This window comes from Rhinolophus hipposideros, assembly GCF_964194185.1.
Source record: "Rhinolophus hipposideros genome assembly, chromosome: 13".
NCBI lineage: Eukaryota > Metazoa > Chordata > Mammalia > Chiroptera > Rhinolophidae > Rhinolophus > Rhinolophus hipposideros.
Window position 1 is genome coordinate 330,534 of NC_138059.1, and position 21,653 is coordinate 352,186.

General features: G+C 59.0%; 3 protein-coding genes across 9 annotated transcripts; 2 read left to right on the plus strand and 1 right to left on the minus strand.

The window, feature by feature from the left end:
* Positions 1 to 4,305: 4,305 nt before the first annotated feature.
* Positions 4,306 to 9,683, minus strand: SLC52A2 (solute carrier family 52 member 2). 4 transcript variants are annotated; one of them, XM_081070592.1, is made up of 6 exons: positions 8,837 to 8,953; positions 8,313 to 8,504; positions 7,355 to 8,228; positions 7,133 to 7,256; positions 6,809 to 7,031; positions 4,306 to 4,415 (listed from the first exon to the last, which is right to left on the minus strand). In XM_081070592.1, exons 2-5 carry the CDS (start codon positions 8,440 to 8,442, stop codon positions 6,819 to 6,821), a joined length of 1,341 nt encoding a protein of 446 aa, XP_080926718.1. In that variant the 5' UTR covers positions 8,443 to 8,504; positions 8,837 to 8,953; the 3' UTR covers positions 4,306 to 4,415; positions 6,809 to 6,818. The 4 variants fall into 4 exon arrangements, with proteins under 4 accessions (XP_080926718.1, XP_080926716.1, XP_080926717.1 ...); XM_081070590.1 differs by lacking the exon at positions 4,306 to 4,415 and having other exon boundaries at positions 6,561 to 7,031; positions 8,858 to 9,166; XM_081070591.1 differs by lacking the exons at positions 4,306 to 4,415; positions 8,837 to 8,953 and adding an exon at positions 9,562 to 9,683 and having other exon boundaries at positions 6,565 to 7,031.
* Positions 9,186 to 12,411, plus strand: FBXL6 (F-box and leucine rich repeat protein 6). 4 transcript variants are annotated; one of them, XM_081070580.1, is made up of 9 exons: positions 9,186 to 9,676; positions 9,935 to 10,108; positions 10,244 to 10,289; positions 10,577 to 10,708; positions 10,783 to 10,890; positions 10,985 to 11,098; positions 11,166 to 11,397; positions 11,484 to 11,730; positions 11,999 to 12,240. In XM_081070580.1, exons 1-9 carry the CDS (start codon positions 9,264 to 9,266, stop codon positions 12,147 to 12,149), a joined length of 1,617 nt encoding a protein of 538 aa, XP_080926706.1. In that variant the 5' UTR covers positions 9,186 to 9,263; the 3' UTR covers positions 12,150 to 12,240. The 4 variants fall into 4 exon arrangements, with proteins under 4 accessions (XP_080926706.1, XP_080926705.1, XP_080926703.1 ...); XM_081070579.1 differs by having other exon boundaries at positions 10,244 to 10,307; positions 11,999 to 12,234; XM_081070577.1 differs by having other exon boundaries at positions 10,244 to 10,307; positions 11,484 to 12,411.
* A 315-nt stretch (positions 12,412 to 12,726) lies between these two features.
* On the plus strand, positions 12,727 to 14,473 carry TMEM249 (transmembrane protein 249; the record flags this gene model as incomplete). The annotated part of the gene is made up of 6 exons (XM_081070876.1): positions 12,727 to 12,736; positions 12,859 to 13,044; positions 13,306 to 13,400; positions 13,508 to 13,703; positions 13,866 to 13,951; positions 14,203 to 14,473. 6 exons carry the CDS (start codon positions 12,727 to 12,729, stop codon positions 14,386 to 14,388), a joined length of 759 nt encoding a protein of 252 aa, XP_080927002.1. The 3' UTR covers positions 14,389 to 14,473.
* Between the last annotated feature and the right edge of the window lie 7,180 nt (positions 14,474 to 21,653).

A 21,653-nucleotide genomic window follows, 5' to 3' on the forward strand; every position in this document is an offset into this window, starting at 1 on the left:
TGACCACCACTCCTGTTCCATTCGAACCCCAGACACCCTCCACTCCAGGCCTCCCTCCTGTCTGTCTCCCATTCCCAAGCCCATCTTCCAAATCTCCCAGCACCCTGATGTTTCCAGGCCCTTGAGCCTCCAAAACTGCTGTTAAAGAAAAAAGAGAGGAAGTGTGTATTAAGAAGTATGACTTTCACAGATGTAAAATGAAAATGTGTATGACCATTGAACAATGTGCCCCTCAAAAGATATGTCCAAGTTGTAAGCTTGGGAACCTGTGATGTGACCTGATTTGGAAATAGTGTTGTTGCAGATGTAGTTAAGGGTCTCTAGCTGAGATCATTCTGGATGAGGATGGGCCCTAAATCCAATGACTGGGGTCCTCACAAGAGAAAGAGAAGGAGGTCTGAGACACGGAGGAAAAGTCCATGTAAAGACAGTCAGAGACTGGAGTGATTGGCTACAAGCCAAGAGATGCCAGGGACGGCTGGCGGTGTCCAGAAGCTGGAGAGAAGCCTGGAACAGATGCTCCCTCCAAGCCTCCAGAAGGAACCAGCCCTGCCAACACCGATTTCAGACTTCTGGCCTCTTGCAGTGTCGCAGAATAAATTTCTATCATTGTCAGGCATCAAGTTGGTGGTAATTTGTTCCAGCAACCCTAGGAAACTAGTACAGTGTGTCAAAGGGTAATTTAAGTCATTGACTAATGAGAGAACCAGGAAAGTAGTTATGAGTTCAAAAGAGAAGTTCAAAACCACAGATTTATATGGAGTGAAGGGATGCTGAAATGAATTTTAAAACAGACGGAGATTTGCTTTTTCCACAGGAAAAAAAACGCTGGACTCTCCAGTGCACCACGTTTATTTGCATGTCCATAAAAAGGAAGTATTTGCATTGCTGGTGGTCATCTGCAATCTCCAGACCTGTGAAATAGCTCAAAGGGGGACAGGCAGGGGCCCAACAGCGTGGGAATCAGGTCCCGGAGGGTAGATGCTAGACGATGTGTGGTTTTCCACTGGAAGTACCAGTAATACGTGTTGTGTACTCCAAAGTTTAAAATTTTCATCACCGTCTCCCCCCACCCTTTTGATTAAAGAAAAGATCTCAAACAGAGATCTCTCTGGGCCATAAAATGAGGCTGATCTCAGTCAGCATGGCCCAGTTATTTCCCTGGGAGCTGCAAGTGCTCACATACCAACACCTTAAGTTTGCTTTGCTGGTAGTTTTCATAAGAAACCTCAGGTTAGACTTTCAAAAGCCTGTTATTTGTTATCTCAAGGTGAGAAACACAATTCCCATTTTGGGGGCAAATTTCTCGGTTCCTGAGCCTGCTAGGAAGTGACCCTCCTGATGACCTGTAAGGCCCAGAATCTACAAAACCCTACGAGCGTTTTGTAGGTATTGACTCCTTCAAGTCAGCACGAGTCCCGTAAAGTAGCCGCTCAGACCGGAGTAACGAGTCACGCGGGCGGGTGGCAGCTGCAAGCCTGGGACGCAGCACCAGCTTCCAGTATGTATCTTGATGAAAGGAGAACAGATTTCCTGAACCTGCGGAAATATCTAGGTTGCCATGAAAAGTAAAGACAGTGTCAATAAGAGTCTGGATGGGGATGAGAGTCAGTGAGAATCAGCTTTATTTAAAAGGGTTGGCTTTCAAGAGTCTAGTAAATTGATCTGGGTTACAGATATCGACAGTAAAACAGAATTGACTAGGTATTCCATCCCCAAAAAGATGTATTCTGGGCCAGCCCGGTGGCTCAGGCGGTTAGAGCGCTGTGCTTCTAACTCTGAAGGCTAACGGTTCGATTCCCACATGGGCCAGTGGGCTCTCAGCCACAAGGTTGCCAGCTCAATTCCTCGAGTCCCACAATGGATGGTGGGTTATGCCCCCTGCAACTAAGATTGAACACGGCACCTTGAGCTGAGCTGCCGCTGAGCTCCCGGATAGCTCGGTTGGAGCGTGTCCTCTCAACCACAAGGTTGCCGGTTCGACTCCTGCAAGGAATGGTGAGCTGTGCCCCGTGCAACTAACAATGGCAACTGGACCTGGAGCTGAGCTGTGCCCTCCACAACTAAGATTGAAAGGACAACAACTTGACTTGGAAAAAAGTACACACTGGAAGTACACACTGTTCCCCAATAAAGTCCCGCTCCCCTTCCCCAATAAAATCTTTTTTTTTTAAAAAAATTGTATTCCAGAAAAAGAAAGGATTGCAACACAGTGCGTGCAGAGACATGGTGGTCACCACAACACCCGCAGCTGATTGCGTCCGGCTAAGGTCTCTGTCATACATTTTAGCCCAGGATGCTGGAGGAGAAAGGGGTCTCCTGTACACAGGAAACGTGAAACAGCATCCACTGTGTTCTGGCAAATGGCCACGGTAGCTTTTCCCTCACCTGTTATTATTTGTGAGCAGCCTGGCTCAGGATGAACAGTCTGGGAGACAGGCTGGAAATGCCGACTCAGCCTGGACCTGCCTGAAAAGCTTCTGAGCGACAGCGGCACGAGCTGTGTCGAGTCCATCTCGGAAGGGAGGAGATCTGAAGGGCCTGATTCTGTCCTTCATTGGGGACAGTCTCTAGCTGGCACTGACTGCCGGGCCTCAGGCCAAACAGAAGTGACAGACTCTGTGGGGTGGTTAACTTACTACCCAATATTTTCAAATGTTAAGAAGTCTGGTGAGCATTCAAAAAAATAATGCAGCTGACAAAGAAAATTGGTTGTTTCTGGGACATGCAAAGATAATAAAACCAATTTTTTAAAAAAATTAGACAAGATCTCAAGGGCCGGGGCGACTGGTTGCTCAGTGGTTACAGCGCGGTGCTCTTAACAAGGTTGCTAGTTCGATCCCCACATGGGCCACTGTGAGCTGCGCCCTCCACAACTAGACTGAGACAACTGCTTCACTTGGAGCTGATGGGTCCTGGAAAAACACACTTAAATAAAAGTTAAAAAAAACTCTCAAGCGCCGTGACTAAACCTGTTTTTGGAGAAGACAGTGAACGTTCCATCTGATTTATAAATACGAGTAATATTTACACTCATTAAAAATTATGTAAATTTTTATTGGAAAAAATGATGACATATATAACCCTGAGACATTATATACATCAAATACCAAGAATATAAGCAAAAATACCAACAAAGCAACTTATTGAGTCTACAGCAGACCTCAGACATCTGTATTTTTATAAAACTTCATGTGAGGCTGATATACAGACCGAGTTCCAAACAGACGAGACAGAACTGTGGGTCCAAAGGTCTGCTGTTCTACATGTTCCAAGGACGGGACAAGAGGGTTTCACCGTTCCCTCAGCTGTGACAGATGGCACCCAACTTGCCTTTGCTCAAACAAGCAAGGAATCATGGGCCTGCATAACTTGGAGCGGGCGTCAGGCACAGCTGGATCCAGGCAATCCAGGATGGTGTCAGCTCTGCTTTGCTCCACCTCTCACTCTGCTTGCCTTCATTCTCAACTGAGCTCCCTGAGTATTTGGGATGACTGACAGCCCCAAGACAGAGCTCATGGTGGGCCCTGACTTACTCCAATTCAACCACTGTCGGCGGGAGGATGGGCATTGTTACGGAGAATTTCCCGAGGCTGAGAGACCAAAGAGGCTGACAAGTGCATGGACAGTTTAAGGCAACTTCCACACGAAGGGCGTCTTGGGCAGCGACAAAGACTTGGAGCCCTCCACACCACTGACAGCTGTTCAAGAGCTATACAGGGCAGGGCCAGGTGGGTGGGGCACGGGGGCATGCCCCGCCCCACATAAGGGGAAAGCTGGGCCGTCCCCGGAACCAGCACAGGGTGGCCACAGGGGTGAGGTCGCTCAGTCTCTGAGGGGGTTTAGTCACGGAACACCCCTGCAGGAACCAGGACTGCATCGGCTAGGCGGGGGGCAGGGGGTTCTGCCATAAACACCCACTGGAACCCCAGTGGCCTCAGAGACCCTGGAGGTTCACTGGGGAGAATGAGGCCAGTGCTTGGAAGGGGGAGCCCAAGTGACCCCACAGCCATGGGAAGCAGGCTTGCTGGGGTGGGGGCCTGGCCAGCAGCAGATTCTGGAGTTGCTGACCTGTGCCCATTCCCTGGCAAGAGGCCCAGCCACTTCCATACTCCCATTTTCTAGAGCCAGGAAAGCTAGGTCCCTTTGAATCCCATGGAGGAGAAGGAGTCCCTTAAAGGACCATCATCCCGTGTCCCCCAAGTCAGGCAGTGGGGGCTCTGGGCAGATGCGAATGAGGGGACAGGACCATTCTCTCACCGAGGTGCTGTCACATCTACAGCCACCGGAACACAGACCTGCCCAAGGCCTCTGTGGGCTGAGAAGTACAGGACTGAAGGAAGGTGAAGGCCTTACCTTTAATCCTCTGGCCCTGTCCCGGCACTCACTGGCTATCTCGGGTGAGAAGGCCATACCTGGGAAAGGAGGCTGTCTGTGGCCGTGCCCTGGCTGGCCCTTCTCTCGTTCTGAGGAACTGAGGGGCCTGCCCCGGGTAGTGGGATGTGCAACAGTGGCCCGTGTGGCTCAGGCTTTGCTGTCATCCAGGGGGCTGCCCTCTGGGGACAACATGACGCCTTACGTCCTGCCTTGGCCACGGCCTCCCTCTGGGGTCTCCTGCAAGTCCCCCAACCCCTGGCCTGAGGGGCCCTTCGGGCAGGGCTGAGCCTCATGGCGGCTGCCACCTGCTGTCCAGTGGGAAGTGCACATGCCCTCATGGGTACTGGGGGCAGTACCCAGCTCTGAGGGGCTGGCGTGGTGGGTGTCCTGCCTCCCTGGCCACTGGCCTTTCCTGGGCAGCCATGAGTGGGAAGGGCGTGCCGGGCGGCACCTTCCTCCCCTTGTTATTTGGCCCCTGGCCTGTTTCCTACGGCACACTTACAGGAAGGCCCTGGAGACTTCAAAGGGCAGTGGCTTCCCCAAGCTACCACATCCACCCCTGGCCCCCCGCTCAGGGCCACGTACCCCCCTCCATGCATGTCCCACAGGGCCTGGCACACCTGGCAAACACACACATGGGCAGCAGAGGCTCCGTAAGTGCCTTTGATCACTGCCGGATGGGAGGGACAGTAGGAAGGAACCAGGAGAGCCCCACCAGCTCTAGCCCCAGAGTGGGCAGGGGATGGGTGCTGATGGATGAGGACAGAGGAGGAGTGGGGAGGGCGCACCAAGGCCCATGGCCATGCCACTCACCCCACCCCTTTGACCTCTTCCCTCTGAATCTCCACCCACCACCACCACCAAAGGTGGCTTCTGCAGCCCCCAACCCTGGGAGGCTAGGGCCTGGCGGGCAGCCTCCTGCCCTCAGGGCTGGGCTGTGTCTGAGCCGCTGGGGGCCGTCCCCACCAAGGATTTCATGGAATCCCAGAAAGGAAGCTCCAATGGTCAGGGCCTGCGGGTCCTTCCCTCCCACTGGGGACTTGCTCGTGCTCAGCTGGTCCTGCCAAAGCAGGGAGGACGAAAGGGGGCAGGGGGAGGGAGACAAGGCCCAGAGAACCAGGCGCAGGCCAAGGCAAGGACCAGCGGCTCCTGGGCACTGGAGACCATGGGAGGAGCTGGGGCGACAGGCAGAGGGGCAGCTGCTCTAGCACCCACACTCCCCTCTCCTTGTGGCTGCAGGGTTCCCGTGCAGAAGCGGGCCCTTTGTCTGAGAATGGGGTCTTGAGGCCAGGCCAACCACACTGGATCACAGCCCGGGTTCCCGGCTCCCCGGGGTGGGGGGTCCCCGCCCCACTGCAGCCTCCATCCCTCCTGCCTGGCTCTGGTTCTTACTCCGCTTCCCTGTAGCCCTTGTTGTGGGAGAACCCCCGGGTCCTTCCAGCACAGGCCCAGGCTGGTGCTGAGGCCCCACTCCCCACAGACACCAACAAGCAAGGACCCAGCTGCAGTCCCAGGGCGGGCCCGGCCGTGTAGGTAGAAGGCAGCTGCTGCCATGTCTGCCTGAACAAAGGGTTTGGGGCCTTTGTGGCATTGATTGCGGAAGGAGCCAGAAACTGGAGGCTGGTGGCTCAGGGGAGCGACAGGCAGAGGTGCTCTTGAGCAAAAGTGTCCTAAGATTGGCTGGAACCTTATTCCGCACCCTCACTCAGTGAGCCCCCTCTGAGCCCGGGCCTTGCAACAAACCCCTGGTGTAAATCCCCTGGCAGGATTGCTCTCCCCTCGCCCCCAGAGCAGTGGGCAGGTGGGCCATACCCATGTCACAAAGCCTGTCCTGCCAGACCCTCATGCCCGGCTATCTCAGCCCACCGCACGGTTCGAGACGCTTGTGGAGCAGGGACCTAGCTGGGAAGATGCCAGGTGGGCTGGCATTGGGTGGGTACCACATTCCCCTCACCACTGAAGCCTATGTAGGTCCCTGGCCCCGGCTCCTGGCCCTGGAAGCTGGCCTTTGGGCTGGTCTCAGGGGGTGGGGGGCGGGGGGAGCAATCCTGGGCTCAGAGGGCACAGCCCCAGGTTCCAGGAGAGCAGCTTGGAGGTGGTGGGCTCCTGAATAGCCAGGTCACTGCTGTGCCTTAGGGGAAGCCTGTCCTCACAGGAAAAGTGCTCTAGGGATCAGCAGCTTGGACTCGGGGAACAAAAATGCTTTACTATGCAAATCCCACGCAAGTGCCAGGGCCACAGCCCCAGTCCCAGCCGGGCCAGGACTCCGGACCTACTCTGTGGTCCCCACCTGGTGGAAGTGTCAGGGCGTCCTGTGGAGTGTGCAGGTGTGCACGAGCGTGCCCCGCGTGGGGTGGGCCTCTAGGGCCGCGGGCAGTCAGGCACTGTGACGGCCCAGCCTGAGACGGGTGGGGCAGAGTGAGGTCCCCACCTGCCCGGATTTACGGTCCACACGGGTCCACACAGTCCTTCCCACTGCGGAACACGTGGTAGATGCTGGTGGGCGGGAACATGGCGACAGCACCAAGCAGGGAGCCCACCTGGATGGCCACACCAGCTGCCAGCAGTGCCGGCCGACCGCCGCCATGCAGCAGGGAGCTGGCAGCCACCTTCACGTATGAGAACAGCCCCAGACACAGCACCCACGACAGCACCTGGGAGGGCACACAGCAGCCGGCTGAGTTTGATACGGCCCGCTCTATGGCAAACCTCCCCTGTGCCGCCCTCTTTGCCTCAGTGTCCCCAGTGTACTTACCACAAGGACCGTCCCTGCAGTGGTGCCCACAAGGGGCGGGCAGGGGCTCAGGACTGCCAGCGCCATCAGGTAGGCCCCAAACAGCACACCCAGCAGAGAGAGACCGCCCAGCCCAGCCAGGGACCTGCCAAGGGGAAGCAGAAACTCAGGGCTGGCTGTGCCAGGACTGGGCCCCAGCCTCCCTGAAGTCCAACCCCGAGTGGCTTAAGGCCCCTTGTGCACCTGCACAGCACGCCCATGGCCAGGAAGCAGGCGAGGGGGTTGGAGGCGCTACCCAGTACCACGGCCAGGTGGTAGGCCAGACGGCCGTAGGGCAGGCAGGAGAAGCTCTGAACGGCAGGCAGCACACCATTGGTCAGTGCGTTGGTGACAGCCAGCAGGCCCAGCAGGCAGGCACTGCGGGCAGGGAGCAGCCGCGGGGATTCAGGATTCGGGTTGGGCATGGTGCCCGCCGCCCGGACCGCAGGTTCCTGCAGCGGCAAGGCCGCCTCGCCTTCCTCCTCCTCCACTCCTGGGGCTCCCACCCGCAGGCCAGGCCCCGGACCCCATGTGGGCACGGACGGTGGCGATGGCAACAGCAGCAGGAGAACCTGGAAGGCAGCAGCCGAAGTGACCAGAAGGGCGGTCAGCGCCCAGAAGAAGGTGCTGGCAGGAAAACGCTCTGGGAAGTTGTGGGGGGGCTCTGGGGTGCCGTTGGTGGGGGCTGGTGCGCATTCAAGGCGGCCCACGCCTTGCACGAGGGCCAGCACGCAGGGCAACAGGGCACTGAGGCCCTGACCCAGAAAGAAAGATCGCAGGAAGGCAGGCGGCAGGTGGCTCAGGAAGGGCAGGAAAGTGACATTAGAGGCACAGCAGGCCAGAGCCAGCACCAAGGCCAGCGTCAGGAAGGCCACGGAGTGGTGCCGCCCTGCCACTGTTGCCACCTGGTGCCACAGCAGGGCCAGCAGGGCTGTGCCCACCACAGTCAGTGCCTGCACCACCTGGATGGGGATGCGCTCGCTCTTGCCCGGGGCCAGCCGTCTCCACAGGGTCACCAGCAGCAGACCCAGGTTGCCCAGTGCCACAAGCACTGACAGGTATGAGGGGAGGCTCCAACCTGCAGGGAAGGGAGGAGGCCTCAGGCGGGGTGCTAAGGGACAAAGCCGCAGCGGCCCACCTTCCAGGGCACATTCCCACTCACCCTCGGGAAGGTCTTTTACCACCACAGGCAGCTCCACCCAGATCCCGTTGACGGCAGCCCAGGAGCCCATGCCGAAGAGGGCGACCAGCAGGTGGGTCAGCACCACACGGCCCAGCGGGGCTGCGGCCATTCGGCCAATGCTGGACCCTCCAGGACAGGGCAAAGGTCACAGCCAAGCCCTTCCTTCCCCACCTAGGTCCAAAGAAGGCGCTGCGTCACTTCTGGAAACTGAAGACCCTCGGTAGCCTGAAGGAAGCAGACGCGCATGCGGGACCACAACCGAGAGACCGGAATCAGAAGAGGGGAGAGCGCCCGGGGGTGGGCGAAGCGCCCCCAGCAGCCCCTGCGACGGTGTCGGGCCCGGGACACCGCGAGGCCGTCAGGACGAGAAGCAGGGAGCCGGGCCCAGGGGAGAACGACGAAAGACTTGGGGTCCGAGTTGCGGAGACCACCACCACCCTCACCCAAAACGAACACAGGGACAAGGACGCCGGGCCGGGGCATCTGTCAGGAGCCGTGCGTACCGTTGCGGCGTCGAAGCCCACCTTTCCGGGAGGGCCCGGCCGGCCGAAGCGGACCGGGGATCCTGAAGGGGTGTGGCCGCGGCGGGCGCCGCCCTCGTCGCGTCCGGTGGCGGCCGAGAGCTGTCAGGGCGCCGGGGTCCCCGCGCCGCCGGGTCCAGCCCCCGCGCGCTCCCTGAGCCGGCGGCCAGCTGTCCCGCCGCACTGTGATGGCGCTGCCTCCAGCCCAGGCTCTCGGCCTCCACCCAGAGCCGGTGGGCCCCGGATCGCGGCTGCACCACCGCAAGGACGCCACCTCCCCGCCGGGCACTCGGGAGAACCCCGGGCTGACCCGCCCCCGCGTGGGCCGCCGCCGGAAGTCCCGCCCCTTCCGCCAGCGCCCCGCCCCTTCCGCTCCTCGGGGGCGGGCCCTGCAGCGCTGCGGGCGGCTATGGCGCCCGGTGGGGCCCGGCGGGCCCGGCGCCGAGTCCGGGGCGCGCCGCCGGCCGGGTCGCGGGGCCGCTCAGCCGAGGACTGGTGGTGGGATCGGCTGGCGCCGAGCGGCTCCGGGTACCACCTGCTGCAGTCGGACAGCATGCTGTTGCTGCTGCCCGGCCCGGGGCCCTCCCGCGCCCGCGCGCACCGGCGCGTCGCCCGCCGCTCTCAGCGGCTGCCGCCCCTAGGGGCCCGCGCTGCGGCGGCCAAGGCCAGGCCCAGACCCGCGCCCGCGCCCGCACCCGCACCCGCACCCGCGCCGCCGCAGGCCCCCGACCCGGGCTGGGGCGACCGCATTCCATTGGAAATCCTGCTGCAGATTTTCGGGCTGCTGGTGGCGGTCGATGGGCCCATGCCCTTCCTCGGCAGGTATCCCGGCCCACTGGGTGCAGCGGCAGAGCGCAGGCTGACCGGTTGCCACCGCGCGGGTGGCAGAGGCGGGACAGAGGACGAAAGTGAGCGCGTACGCACGCGTGTCAGAAAGCGCAGTCTCTCACGGGGTCCAGTCGGAGCCCCGGGCGCCTCGCTTTGACCTGAGGGGTTCGCTTGTTGTTGTAAGAGTTGGGGCCTCCGGTTGCGGGCATCGGCCACAAAAGGCCCGGCTCCTCAGCAGAGATTTCCTTCCAGGGCTGCACGCGTGTGCCGCCGCTGGCACGAGGCCGCTTCCCAGCCGGCTCTCTGGCACACCGTGACCCTGTCGCCCCCACTGGCTGGCCGGCCCACCAAAGGCGGGGCCAAAGCTGGCGGGGCCAAGGCCGAAGAGAAGCTCCTCGCCTCCCTGGAAGGCCTGATGCCCAGCCGGTGAGGAGCTCCCTTTTTTCCTGACCCCCTCACTCCACCTGCGCTGTGTGGAAAGTCCCAGGCACCTTCCTGTGTCCCTACACCAAGGTGATGGGTGGGGAGGACACTGCATCTCTGCCTCTGCTGTCCGCCCAGGTTCTCACAGCTCCAGAAGCTGACCCTCATCCACTGGAAGTACCAGGTACACTCCGTGTTGAAGGTGAGAGCTCCAGGCTGCCCTGCACGCCAGCTGTGATAGTGTGGGGTTGCCCAGTACTTCCACGGAATGGGTCAGGCACCAGGGGACCCAACGCTGTCCCATGGAGATACCTGCCTGGTTCTCCTTTTTTGTTGTCTCCTCCAACAGGGAGGTAGGAAGGAGGTCATAGCTGAGGAAGTAGAGTGGTGTAAACTGGCACCAGCCGCTGGTTTCTTTCGCTTGTGGACAGCCTGCCCTCCCCCAATCCGCTGGCCCTGTGTCTTCTACAGCTGGTTAGCGAGTCCTGCCCTCGGCTCACCTTCCTCAAGCTTTCCGATTGCCACGGTGTGACCCCTGACACTCTGATCATGCTAGCCAGAGCCTGCCCCCAGCTCCACAGCCTGGACATACAGCACTCCATGGTGAGCCCGTTGTCCCCAGGGGCCCCGAAGCAGCCTGGGCCAAGGTGACAGATACTCCTGTGCTGGGTCCCCAGGTTGAATCCACAGCCATGGTGAGCTTCTTGGAGGAGGTGGGGCCGCGAATGCGCAAGCTGTGGCTGACCTACAGCTCCCAGACAACAGCCATCTTGGGTGCACTGCTGGTACGTTGGTGACAGGCAGAAGCAGAGTGTGTGCTGAGCCAGGGACTGCCAGGCACTGAGCCCGTGTCCACGCCTCTCCCCCCACCCCCTGCAGGGCAGCTGCTGCCCCCAGCTGCAAGTCTTGGAGGTGAGCTCGGGTATCAACCCCAACAACACTCCCCTCCAGCTGCCTGTGGAGGCCCTGCAGAAAGGATGTCCCCAGCTTCAGGTACCTGCCGCCCCGCCTCTCCCACCTGTCACGCCCTCCCCACCTACAGCCTGGGCCTTGTTCCCAGGTGCTGCGGCTGCTGAACCTGATGTGGCTGCCCAAACCTTCCGGACGCGTGGGGACTCCTGGCCCAGGCTTTCCCAACCTTGAGGAGCTCTGCCTCGCCGGCCCCACCTGCAGCTTCGTGAGCGATGAGGCCCTGGGCCGCCTGCTCCGCGGCTCCCCTAACCTGCGCCTGCTGGATCTTCGTGGCTGTGCCCGAATCACACCTGCTGGCCTGTGTGACTTGCCGTGTCAGGGTCAGCTCTCCCTGGGGGTGGTTGGGCAGGTGCGATGTGGGGACCCTTGCCCACCTGCAGCTCATGCCCACCCCTCTCACCTCCAGAGCTGCAGCAGCTCCATCTGGGCCTGTATGGCATGTCAGACCGGCTGACCCTAGCCAAGGAGGGCAGCCCCCTGTTGACCCACAAGTGGTGCCACACTCTGCGGGAACTGGACTTGAGTGGCCAGGGCTTCAGTGAGAAGGACCTGGAGCAGGCCCTAGCTGTCTTCTCAGGCACCCCTGGCCACTCACACGCGGCCCTGTGCTCTCTCAACCTCAGGGGTACCCGGGTCACACCCAGCACTGTCAGGTCAGCACCCCTCCTTCAGTCCCTTGGAGCCAGTGAGCTTTGCCCCCCATCCTGCCTCCTTGCCAGTTTCAGGGATCCAAAAGGGGAGCTCATACTGGCCAAGCCCCTGCTTGGGGTCGGCCTCGGGGACACCGAGGGTATTGGAATTGGGCCTCGGTGGCTTGGGTGGCAGAGTCAGTTGCAGTCCCTATCCTGGCCCAGCCCTGCTGGGGCCTGGGCCTTCTGGGAGCCTGTGGCTCAGCCCCCCATGCCTGCCGTGCCCCCACAGCTCTGTGATCAGCAGCTGCCCAGGTCTGCTGTACCTCAACCTGGAGTCCTGCTGCTGCCTTCCCAGGGGCCTGAAGCGCGCCTACCGGGGCCCAGAGGAAGTCCGGTGGTGCCTGGAGCAGCTGCTCACCAGCCCCCCCTCTCCCAGCTAGGGAGCCCACCCCACACCCTTCCCGTTTTGGATGTTGGAATGCTTTGTTGCAATAAAAAATTTTTAAGAACTCCCTGTGGTCCTTGGGGTTGGGGTGAGGGCACAAGGCTTATACCTGAGGGAACCACTATGGGCTACAGCTGGCCTGGAGCCTGTGTTGTTTGCAGGGTAGTCCTCCAAGGCCTCTGATTCTGCCTGTGGCTGTTGCGCCTTGCCTGGTCACTGCTGGGCTGCAATCTTGGACTGAGTGCATGTGTGCCCCATTCTTGGGGATACTGAGGCACGCTGTCTGGTGGTTTTGGGAGGCCCTGGTCTGGGCACAGGGTTTGGTGTGGGGTACCTGCCTACAGATTTCAATCCATCTTAGGCCGGGATATCCCGCCACCGCACCTTCAAGTAAGGACCCCAACCAGGCTGTACAAGGGGTCTCAGGTGGGTGGGTTGGGGACTAGCAGGGAAATACACGCCCACTTCAGGGGCCTGACCAGGGGACTCCAGAGAAGGGGTGGTCAATAGTACAGCCTCTTCTAGAATCCTCCACCCAGAGCTTCTAGAACTCAGACGCAGCTCAGCCTGGAATGCCACCTGGTGTCGTTTTGCCTGTTGCCTGAGAGCTCCAGCTCCTTCCTGGACCGCAGCCCTGGAGACTTTCTCCTCTCAGGTAGGAGTGCGACTGTGGGCAGTGGGTCACAGGTAGGTGAGGCGCCCAGCTGACTGCCTGTGCCTGACCCAGGCCCAGGCCCCGGCCCCCAAGGGCTGGATCAGTGGTCCGCCCACGACTTTCCATGGCAAGCTTTTCCAGCTCTGGGCCCTAGGACTCTTTTGCACCGAGCGCCACCTGGCCAAGCGCCTCAAGAACAACAGCTTCTATCCGTTCACACAGCAGCAGCCCAACGGTGCGCTCGGCGGCGGGCGGCGGGGCCTGAAACCAGAACCCCGAGGGGTGGGAGCACCGCACTAAGCGAGCAGGATACAGGGGCGGGGCCTGGGTCTAAACGGGGCGGGGCTGGGTGCGGGGCGGGGCCAGCTGGTGTCTGGTGCGTGGGCCCCGGCAGAAAGTGCAGCAGGACGCTGACCGCGCCTGGAGCCCTGGCACTGCCACAGCCGGCTGCGAGCACGGGCTGGCCGTCCTCACGCGGGCCCGCCGCGCCCCCCAGTCTTCGTGCTCGAGTACTACCTGGACACGCTGTGGAAGGGGATGCTGCTCTTCGGCGTCTGCCTCTTCCTGGTCAGCTTCGGCATCGTGAGCCAGGTCTGAGCTCCTGGGCTGTCCCCCACCGTCCACCTCCCCTGGAGGCCCGCCCTCCCCAGCTCGGCGCCCCGCCCCTGCCCATTCAGAAGATCCCGCGGCGCCCGCAGGTGCAGACGCAGGAGACGTGGGGCTTCCCGGCGTACGGCGTGTGCGTGGGCCTGTGGATCATGATCTCGTCGCTGCCGCGGCGCCGCCTGGTGCTGAACCACACCTGCGGCATGTACCACTTCTCCATCCAGGGCCGCACCGTGTACCAGGGCCCCATGCACCTGGTCTACGTGCGCCTGGCGCGCAGCTCGGACGGTGACGCACGGGGCGGCAGCGTGGGCGCGGGGAGAGGGTGTGCAAGGGAAGGGGACGCCGCTTGGGAACCGGGAGGGGCGGGCAAGCCGGCCTGCTGCCCCTCCCCCGAACCCCCCCACCCCCACCCCCAGCCCCCGGGCTGAGCCGCGTGCCCCTCGCCAGCCTACGAAAGGTGCTTCTTCCAGCTGGTTCTGTGCGGCTACAAGTTGGAGCCTCTGGTGCTGGTGCACCTGTCAGAGCGCTACGAGGTAGGTTCCGCTCTGCACACCCCAGGCCCAGACGCTGCTCTCCCCTCTCAGTTCCACATGACTGAGCACTGCTTACGGTCTTAGGGTTTCACAGGCAGAGGGTGACAACGACGTGGGCCTCCGCCTGGCCTTTGCGCTGGAGCGGCCGGGAGGGCTGACGGGGAGGGCTGACGGGAAGGGCTGGCCAGGGGTGCAGCGGCGGCGGGGCACCTGCTGTCTGGATGGGAGCTCACTGCTGCCTGCGCCCACAGCAAATGGAATTTCTGGGCCGTCACATTGCCCGGAAGCTCAACATTAACTACTTCGACTGCTTGGACACGTCCTACCGGCACGTGGTCCGTCACTGGCCGCTGGGGGCCGCCTTGAGCCCAGGCGTCTTGCTATGCAAGACAAAAGACTACCACAAGCCGAGCTCTCAGTCTGACCTACTCGTGTGACGCTGCGGCCGGCACCCCACCCCTTCCCTCACCCTCAGGACCGCATTCTCCCGCACCTCCAGTCTCCCACCTCCACCCGCCCCTGGATATCCTCTCAGTAAAGCTGCCTCTTGCTTCTAGCAGTGTTTTTTTCTGCAGGGGTGGGGGCGGGCTCCAGCTCCCGGGTCTTCCTGGAGTGCACACCTCCCAAGGCCTGGGAAGGCAGTCTGAGAACCACCCCCCACACCCCCAACCTGGGTTAGAAGATACGGGTAGCATTGGGAGCAAGGTTGAGGAGCTCCAGGACTCTAGGAGGTAGGACCCATCATGGGACAGGCATAGAATACACTGCCACTTTCAGCCTGCAGCAAAGAGCTGGTCCTACCTGGCCTCAGAAGAGCCAACCAAGGAGAGGGATCCAGGATTCAGATCCTGATTGGTTCAGTCTGGCTCAAGTGCCTGTTTCTAGTCCACTCAGCAGTGGGATAGGGCACACCCACAGGCCTGCCCTGTGCCTCGACCTAAGACACTTCCAAAGGTGCTGCTGCAGAATCCCAGGCCAGGCTGGAGGCCTGCTGGGGGGTAGACTGGTGCGGTCCCTGGAGCTTGTTCCCAGGTGCCTGCTAGAACCCCTTGTCTGGTGGGTATTCCTGCCTTCTGGGTGTTGGGAGCTGCTGTGGGAACAGAGAAGGCAGTGGGCCATGGGGACCCAGGAGTGGCACCTGGCCCTGTCCACCTGGGTCTGCTAGTCAGAGAGGGCCATGCTGGTGACCCAGGTCTTAGTGCATTATGTCAGCTGAATGTCCCTGTAACCAGGATCAGCCGCATAATTTGCAGGGTCCCATGCAAAGTGAAAATGCATAGCCCCTTGTTAAAAAACTATTAAGAATTCCCATGAGACCAAGTGTGGGCCCTTCTGAGCTTGGGGCCCTGTGCGACTGTCCCGGTCACGTGCCCATAGAACTGCCCTGCCTGGAGCCACAGCTCAGAGTCACTCACTGGTGGCCTCCTAATCCCAAGGCTGGCCATACCCAGTGGGCCCAGCAGCACCCGTGCCTGTCTTTGGGGATTGGTCCAAGGGCTGCTGCAACTGCTTTAGGCAATCCCAGGGAGCTGGTCATTGATGACACAAGTGCAGGGACCTCCTGCCCCTCAGAAGATGGGGCTCAAGTTGTCCCCAGAATGGCAGTGCCCAGCTTTTACCCAGGGGGTGGGCTTGGGAGGGTGGGAAAAACCCGGCAGTAAACGGGTTGGGACAGGTTGGGGGACTGTGGGGACGGGAGGGGAGGAGGGCCAAGGGCTGGGCTGGCTAGGCCAGTGTCATGTGGCTGAGCCAGACCCGGGACGCCCAGGCTGCCTGTCAGCTTTGAACAGGGGTTAGCCGCATGCCAACCCCTGCAGCTCCAGAAGGCTGCTCAGATGGGTCAGCAAGACTTCAGGTTGGGGACCGCCGTCCCGGAGCTGGTGATCTCCAGGGACAAGGGCTGAAGAGCTAACTTCTGTGCTTTCAGGAGGGTGGGGTCCTTCTAGTAAGGGATCAGGCAAGGCCTTTCTGAGGAGGCAACATTTGGGCTGATACGAAGAGCTGCGGGGCTTGTGGTGCTCTGGACAGAGAGGACAGGAAGTGTCAAGGGCAGGACTGAAAGGGACCTGTTCAGGAAGCAGCAAGGAGAATGGCTGGCCAGGAAGGACAGGATGGGAAGGCAGGAGCCTGTAGCTCTTCGCAACGGGAGACCACTGAGGAGGAGTTGTGAGCAGAGATGTACTGGGTTTGGGGAGGGAGCTCACAGGAACTGCGCAGGGAGAGAGGGGCAGCTGGGACTTGGGTGGACGCAGAGAGGACAGCCCCTCAGGGACGGGTCTGAGCTACATTTTGAGGCCACAGCAAACAGGAGTTGCTGGCAGGCTGGATGCAGGCGGAAAGGAGAGCAATTCAGAGTGGGTTCAGGGTTTCTGGCCTGGGCATTGGGGCCGGAGGTCATAGGAACAGACACTAAGGAATCAGGAGTTCTGAGTGAAGGAATGTAAAGGACCAGGAAGTATGATTTCCTGTTTATCTTGAGCAAAGTTTTGGTGCCTGGGTGCGGGTATGCAGTAGGCAGACAGCTTGGTCTAAGCCAGAACAATATAAGAATGTGTGCTGGAGGAGGGAGTGGTGATAATTGTGGTGTAGAACCTGAGCTGGGAAGGCACAGAGGGCGACGGGCGTCCATGGGTGCAGGACAAGGAGCTTCAGTTCTCGGTTGTGACATATGCAGCCAGCCTAACGTCAGGGCTTGAAACAGCAGCGATTTCCTCATTATCACGATTTTGTGGGCTGGCCAGACTCAGTTGGGTGGCTCCACTGCACGTGTGGAGCTGGGGCTGCTTGGGGGGCTGTCAGCTGGGAGCTCAGCTGTGACCAGCATGTCCAAGTCAACCCCCACTGTCCAGGGCCTCTCTAAGTGGTGTGTCTTGTTCAGCAGACTATGTTACTGCTATATTCCGAGAGAGACTATTGCAGGAACAGAAGCCCCCAGGGACCGCCATCCCATTAAGCCTCTGCTGGCATCACTCACACCGATGTCCCAGTGGTCAAGCAAGTCAGCTGGCCAAGCCCAGTGTCACTGTGGAAGGGTCCACCAAGGGGGTGACCACCAATAGACACTGTCCACCACAGTGCATCTCTGGCCCCTCCCAAGAACGCAGTGTCTCGTTTCATCACAGCACTTAGCTCAGGCCTCAAGCCTAGGTCCTTTGTCCAAGTCAGGTCCAGATGCAGACAGGGTTTCTCAGGTGTCCTTCCTTGGATGAGCCAGTTGTGGGGGTTCTCAGTGCCCGTTCACTTTCCCTCCATACACGCACATGAATGGGACGGGGACAGAAAATCTTCAGCAGGAAAAGGACAAATGGTAGCTTTGCAGTAGAAAAACCTGGCAGACAACACCTTAACTGAGTGACCGAGGTCAGCATTACAGTGGTGAGTCACGTGGACCTACGTACCCTCTGCTGTGATGCAATGAGGCCACCCCACCTCTCCAAACCCAGAGCCCTGGCTTATCGCAGAACTTCAGATAAACCACAACTGGGGGACATTCTACAGAATTGACCAGCGCCCCTCAGAACTGTCAAGGTTATGGAAAAGAAGGAAAGACGGAGAAATGTTCACAGGCCACGGGAGAGTAAGGAGACATGATGACTCAATGTTCTGTGGGTGCCAGTTATCATCCTTCCGTCCCCCCCTCCCCAGGGCTCTGTGCTGTCTGCTTATACAGTTTACTTCTACACAGGTTGTAAATCCCACGTACATTGTTATTTCTTATTTAATCAGTTGATTAGCTTTTAAATAATAAGAAACAAAGTCTTCACATGTACTCACTTGTAGTTACAATGTCCATACTTTTCATTCCTTTGTGGGGATCCAGATTTTCATGCCCTAGGACGTCCTTTAGGATTTCTTGGAGCTGGTGATGAACTCTTCCAGCTTTTGTATGTCTGAAACATCCATTTAACCTGCATTTTTGAAAGGCATTTTCACTGGGTGTAGGGCTCTCGGTGACGTTTTGCATTTGGAAGACACTGCCCCATGGTTGCCCACTCATTTTATTCCCATGAGAAATCTGTCCTCGTCCTTATCTTTGCTCCTTTGTACACAGAATGTGCTGTTTTTCCCTTCCCTCTGGTGCTTTTCATATATCCCTTTATCATTGGATTAGGATGTGCCGCGGTGTGGCTCTCTTCCCATAACGTGTGCTTCGGGGGTGTTGACCAAGTTCTTGGATCCGTAAGCTTATAATTTTCATCAAACCTGGAAACTCTTTGGCCATCACTTCTACAGATTTGCTTTTTCCAACCTCTCCTCCCGTCCAGGACCCCATTACCTGTATTGCCGGCCCCTTGAAGCTGTGCCACAGCTCTAGTGTTCTGTTCTTTCCCGTCAGTCTGTCTCCCTCTGTGTTCCCCTTCGGCTCACTTCTACTGTGTGTCCTCAAGTTCACAAACCTTCTGCAGAGTCTGATCCAACATCATTAATTCCATCCTGTGTGTTTGTTAAAAATCTCAGGCGTTGCAGTTTTCATTTCTAGAAGTTCAACTTGGGTCTTTTTTGTACTTTCCATGTCTCCACTAACATGTTCAATCTTTCCTCTAGCTTCTGCAACAGTGGGGACATAGCCATCAGTGTGGTAATGTCCTTGTCCCCAAACTCTGTCACCTGTGTCACTCTGGCTCACTTCTGATGGCTGAGTCTTTTCCTCATTGTGGGCAGTGTTTTCCTGCTATGAGAACGCCTCGTAAGTTTTCCCTTGGTGCCCAGACGTGAATCTTACATTGTTGGGTTACAGATGGTTCTGTCTTCCTATGAATGACCCTGGGATGGGTTCTGCGATGCAGTTGCAGTTGCTAGGAAACAGAGTGGTCCCTTTGGGTTTTGCTTTCAAGCTTTGCGAGGAGGCCTCAGGGCAGGGTTTCCCCTCCTATTAGTTTTGACTTCTGTGAATAGAGCCAACCTGAGTGCTCAAGCTGACACCTGGGCCTGAGTTTCTCAGCCCTGTGTGAGCTCCAGACCTTGTTCCTTCACATCCTTCCAGGTGGCTCTTTCCCCAGACTCCAGAACTTTCCTAGCACTCATGCACTGACTAGCACTCCACGGAACGCTTGAGGGGACCCCTGGGCTCTGCTGTCCTCTCTGGCGCTCTATCCTGCCGACTCTGGCCACCCTTGCCCTCCAGACACACCCAGCTCCATCTGTGAACTTGGGGAGTCCACTTGGGTTGTCTGCCCGGTAACTCTCTCCAGGCACCTTGTCTGTTTCCCCCTCTCAGGGGTCGCTCTCAATCTTTCATTATTCTTTCTTCCAAGCTTCAGTAGATCTGAGCGCAGCCACCCCACCCCACTATCCCCACTGCCACTGTCATCCTGCACTTTCCACACACCTGGCACAATGCAGCAGCTGGTCTGTCCCCTTCCTGCTGTGTGATCCCAGCTCACCACTGGAAAGTTTTAACAACTGGACCTTGGCCTTGTGCCCTGGGCCCTCTGTGCTCCACGCGCAGCAGATGGGCCCTCAGTGCCAGCCAGGCGGTGAGCGAGCCTGCCCAAGCCCCTGCTGCCTGCCTTCTCAGACCATTTCTGACTCCGATTCCCACAGGCCTGATTCTCTGAGGAGGAGGCTCAGAGGCAGCAGTGGGCAGCACGTGCCACTGTGATCAGCGCTGGGGAGGGCAGAGGGGTCAGGACTGCCAGGGCCCACCCCAGCACCCACAACAGCTCTGGAGTGAAAGGCCCCCCAGAGGTGTCCTGTCCCCAAAGGGCCACGCCTTTCACTCCTGCATTGGCCAGTCGTCAGATGCAGGCCACCGCTAGAAGCCTGTGACGTGTGCTGGGGCAGCTCCTGCAGCCTCTGACAGCAGGGTGTCCACTCGGAGCAATGGGGCGCAAGTCTTCCCTTGGAGGGTGGTATGGGCAATGTGTCACATGTCCCCCAGGAAGCAAAGCCCTAGGAGTGGCAGTGGGGGTGGCAAAGGAGCCACCTAGAGTTCAGAAGGCTGACCAACTATGCTTGCTGAGAAACTGTGGTCCTCAGGGCCCATTTCCTGTGAGAATGAGAAAATAGAGGGCTGCCAGATAGGAGGGGGCAAGTGTGGACCTCTCTCTGGGACACAGCAGGGAGGGACCGGGGACGGGGGTGGGGTTGGGGGAGCGCTCTGAGACCATGGGGGGCAAAGTTCCAGAGCAAATGTTGAAAGTGTGCAACCCCCTGGGAAGTGAGGGAGGGAAGGTTGCACTGGGGTAGAAGCTCCGAGGTGGCCAGCCTACCCCACCCCAAGCTTCACCAGCTGCAGTCTCCTACAGTGGCCAACGCTGGCCCTGCCATCTGCTGGTCACCCTCCTCCTTCTCTTCTCCTCCCCCAGGGATCATCCTCCTGCCCCTCCAGCTCCCCTCTGGTGTCTCCTTTAACGCCCCCCCTCAGAACTGTCCTGTAGGGGGAAGGAAGTGTCCTGTGTCTTGATGGGGTGTGGGTTACAAGAGCAAATGGGTTTGTTAAAATTGACGAACGCTACACAGAAGGCATTTTACTGTATGGAAATTACATCTCATGCTTCAAATAAAACGAGGCTGAGTGTCTGTACAGGCCAGGCAGTTGGACCCCTGGAGCAACGTGGGCCTGGCCCATCTGGCTACTGCTAGGCTCTCTGATGGCTAGCTGGAGACCCTGGGCACAAGACACTCTACTTGAATAAAGAGGGGGCAGCACCCAATCGCCCCCCCAGCTCCGTCGAGGCACACTCAGCACGGGAGGCTGGGGCTCCCTACACAGCCTGCAGGCCCCGCTCACTCTGTCGTCTTTATTTACTAAGAGAAATGGGCACCTAGAGACATGGTGCCTGGGACTCAGGAAAGGAGGGGACAGAGAGGAACCCCGACTGTCCTGAGCTGGTCCTTGGCAACACAGGGAACTGTCACCGTCACTCTCTGCACTTTGGTACGTAGCTATTTCGTATAATAAAAAGTTTTTAAAAACTCCAAACAACCTGAATTTGCATTCTCTCCGTTTAGTTTTCATGTCTTTCCTGGTAAGGTCACATTCCTGTGTGGTCAATCACAGGTGAGCCCCTTGGGTCTCAGCATCTGTGTTCTGTGAAAAGCTCACCTTGTGCCCATGATTCACAATACCCGCGTGTTGTGTTCAGTGAAAACGAATCATCTGCTCCTGGTTTTGCCTTGACTTTTTCAAGTAGACATTTTCAGTTGCTATGGTTTAACTGTCCCACCCAACAGGGACCAGGTTTGCCTCCTGCCCTGGCAGGAACCGGCTCCCCCGCTTCTTCTCTCCCCACCTCGCCTCCCTGGCCTGGAAGTGGGGCACCCACCCCCTCTCCCCAAGAGTCCAAGCTGACATGAGCTATCAGCTGCACCAACCACCCCACCATCCCGCGCTGGGCACCGCCCCCATCACTGTGTCAGGTCTGAATTCCTGGTGGTCTCTGTTCTCGTGGACCATCCTGCAACTCCCTGCCCCAGTCTCGACCTCTTCCTCCTGCCAATGACCTCGTCCTCTGCCCGTTACTCTGTGGACCCTGTCACCACTAGTAATTCTCCCCCTCCCCACTTAGGCACATCAATCCAACACCCATCACCCCCTGTTCTCTCACCATCACCCCTCTCCAGTTCATTCCTACAAAGCTGACTCCAGCAGGCCAGAGCCTCACACGTCTGCCCCCCTCCTCTCTAGGTTTAGGTTCCACAAGCATTGCCCCCCCTCCCTTGCATATACCCGTGACTCGGATGCCCTTCTCAGTAGCTC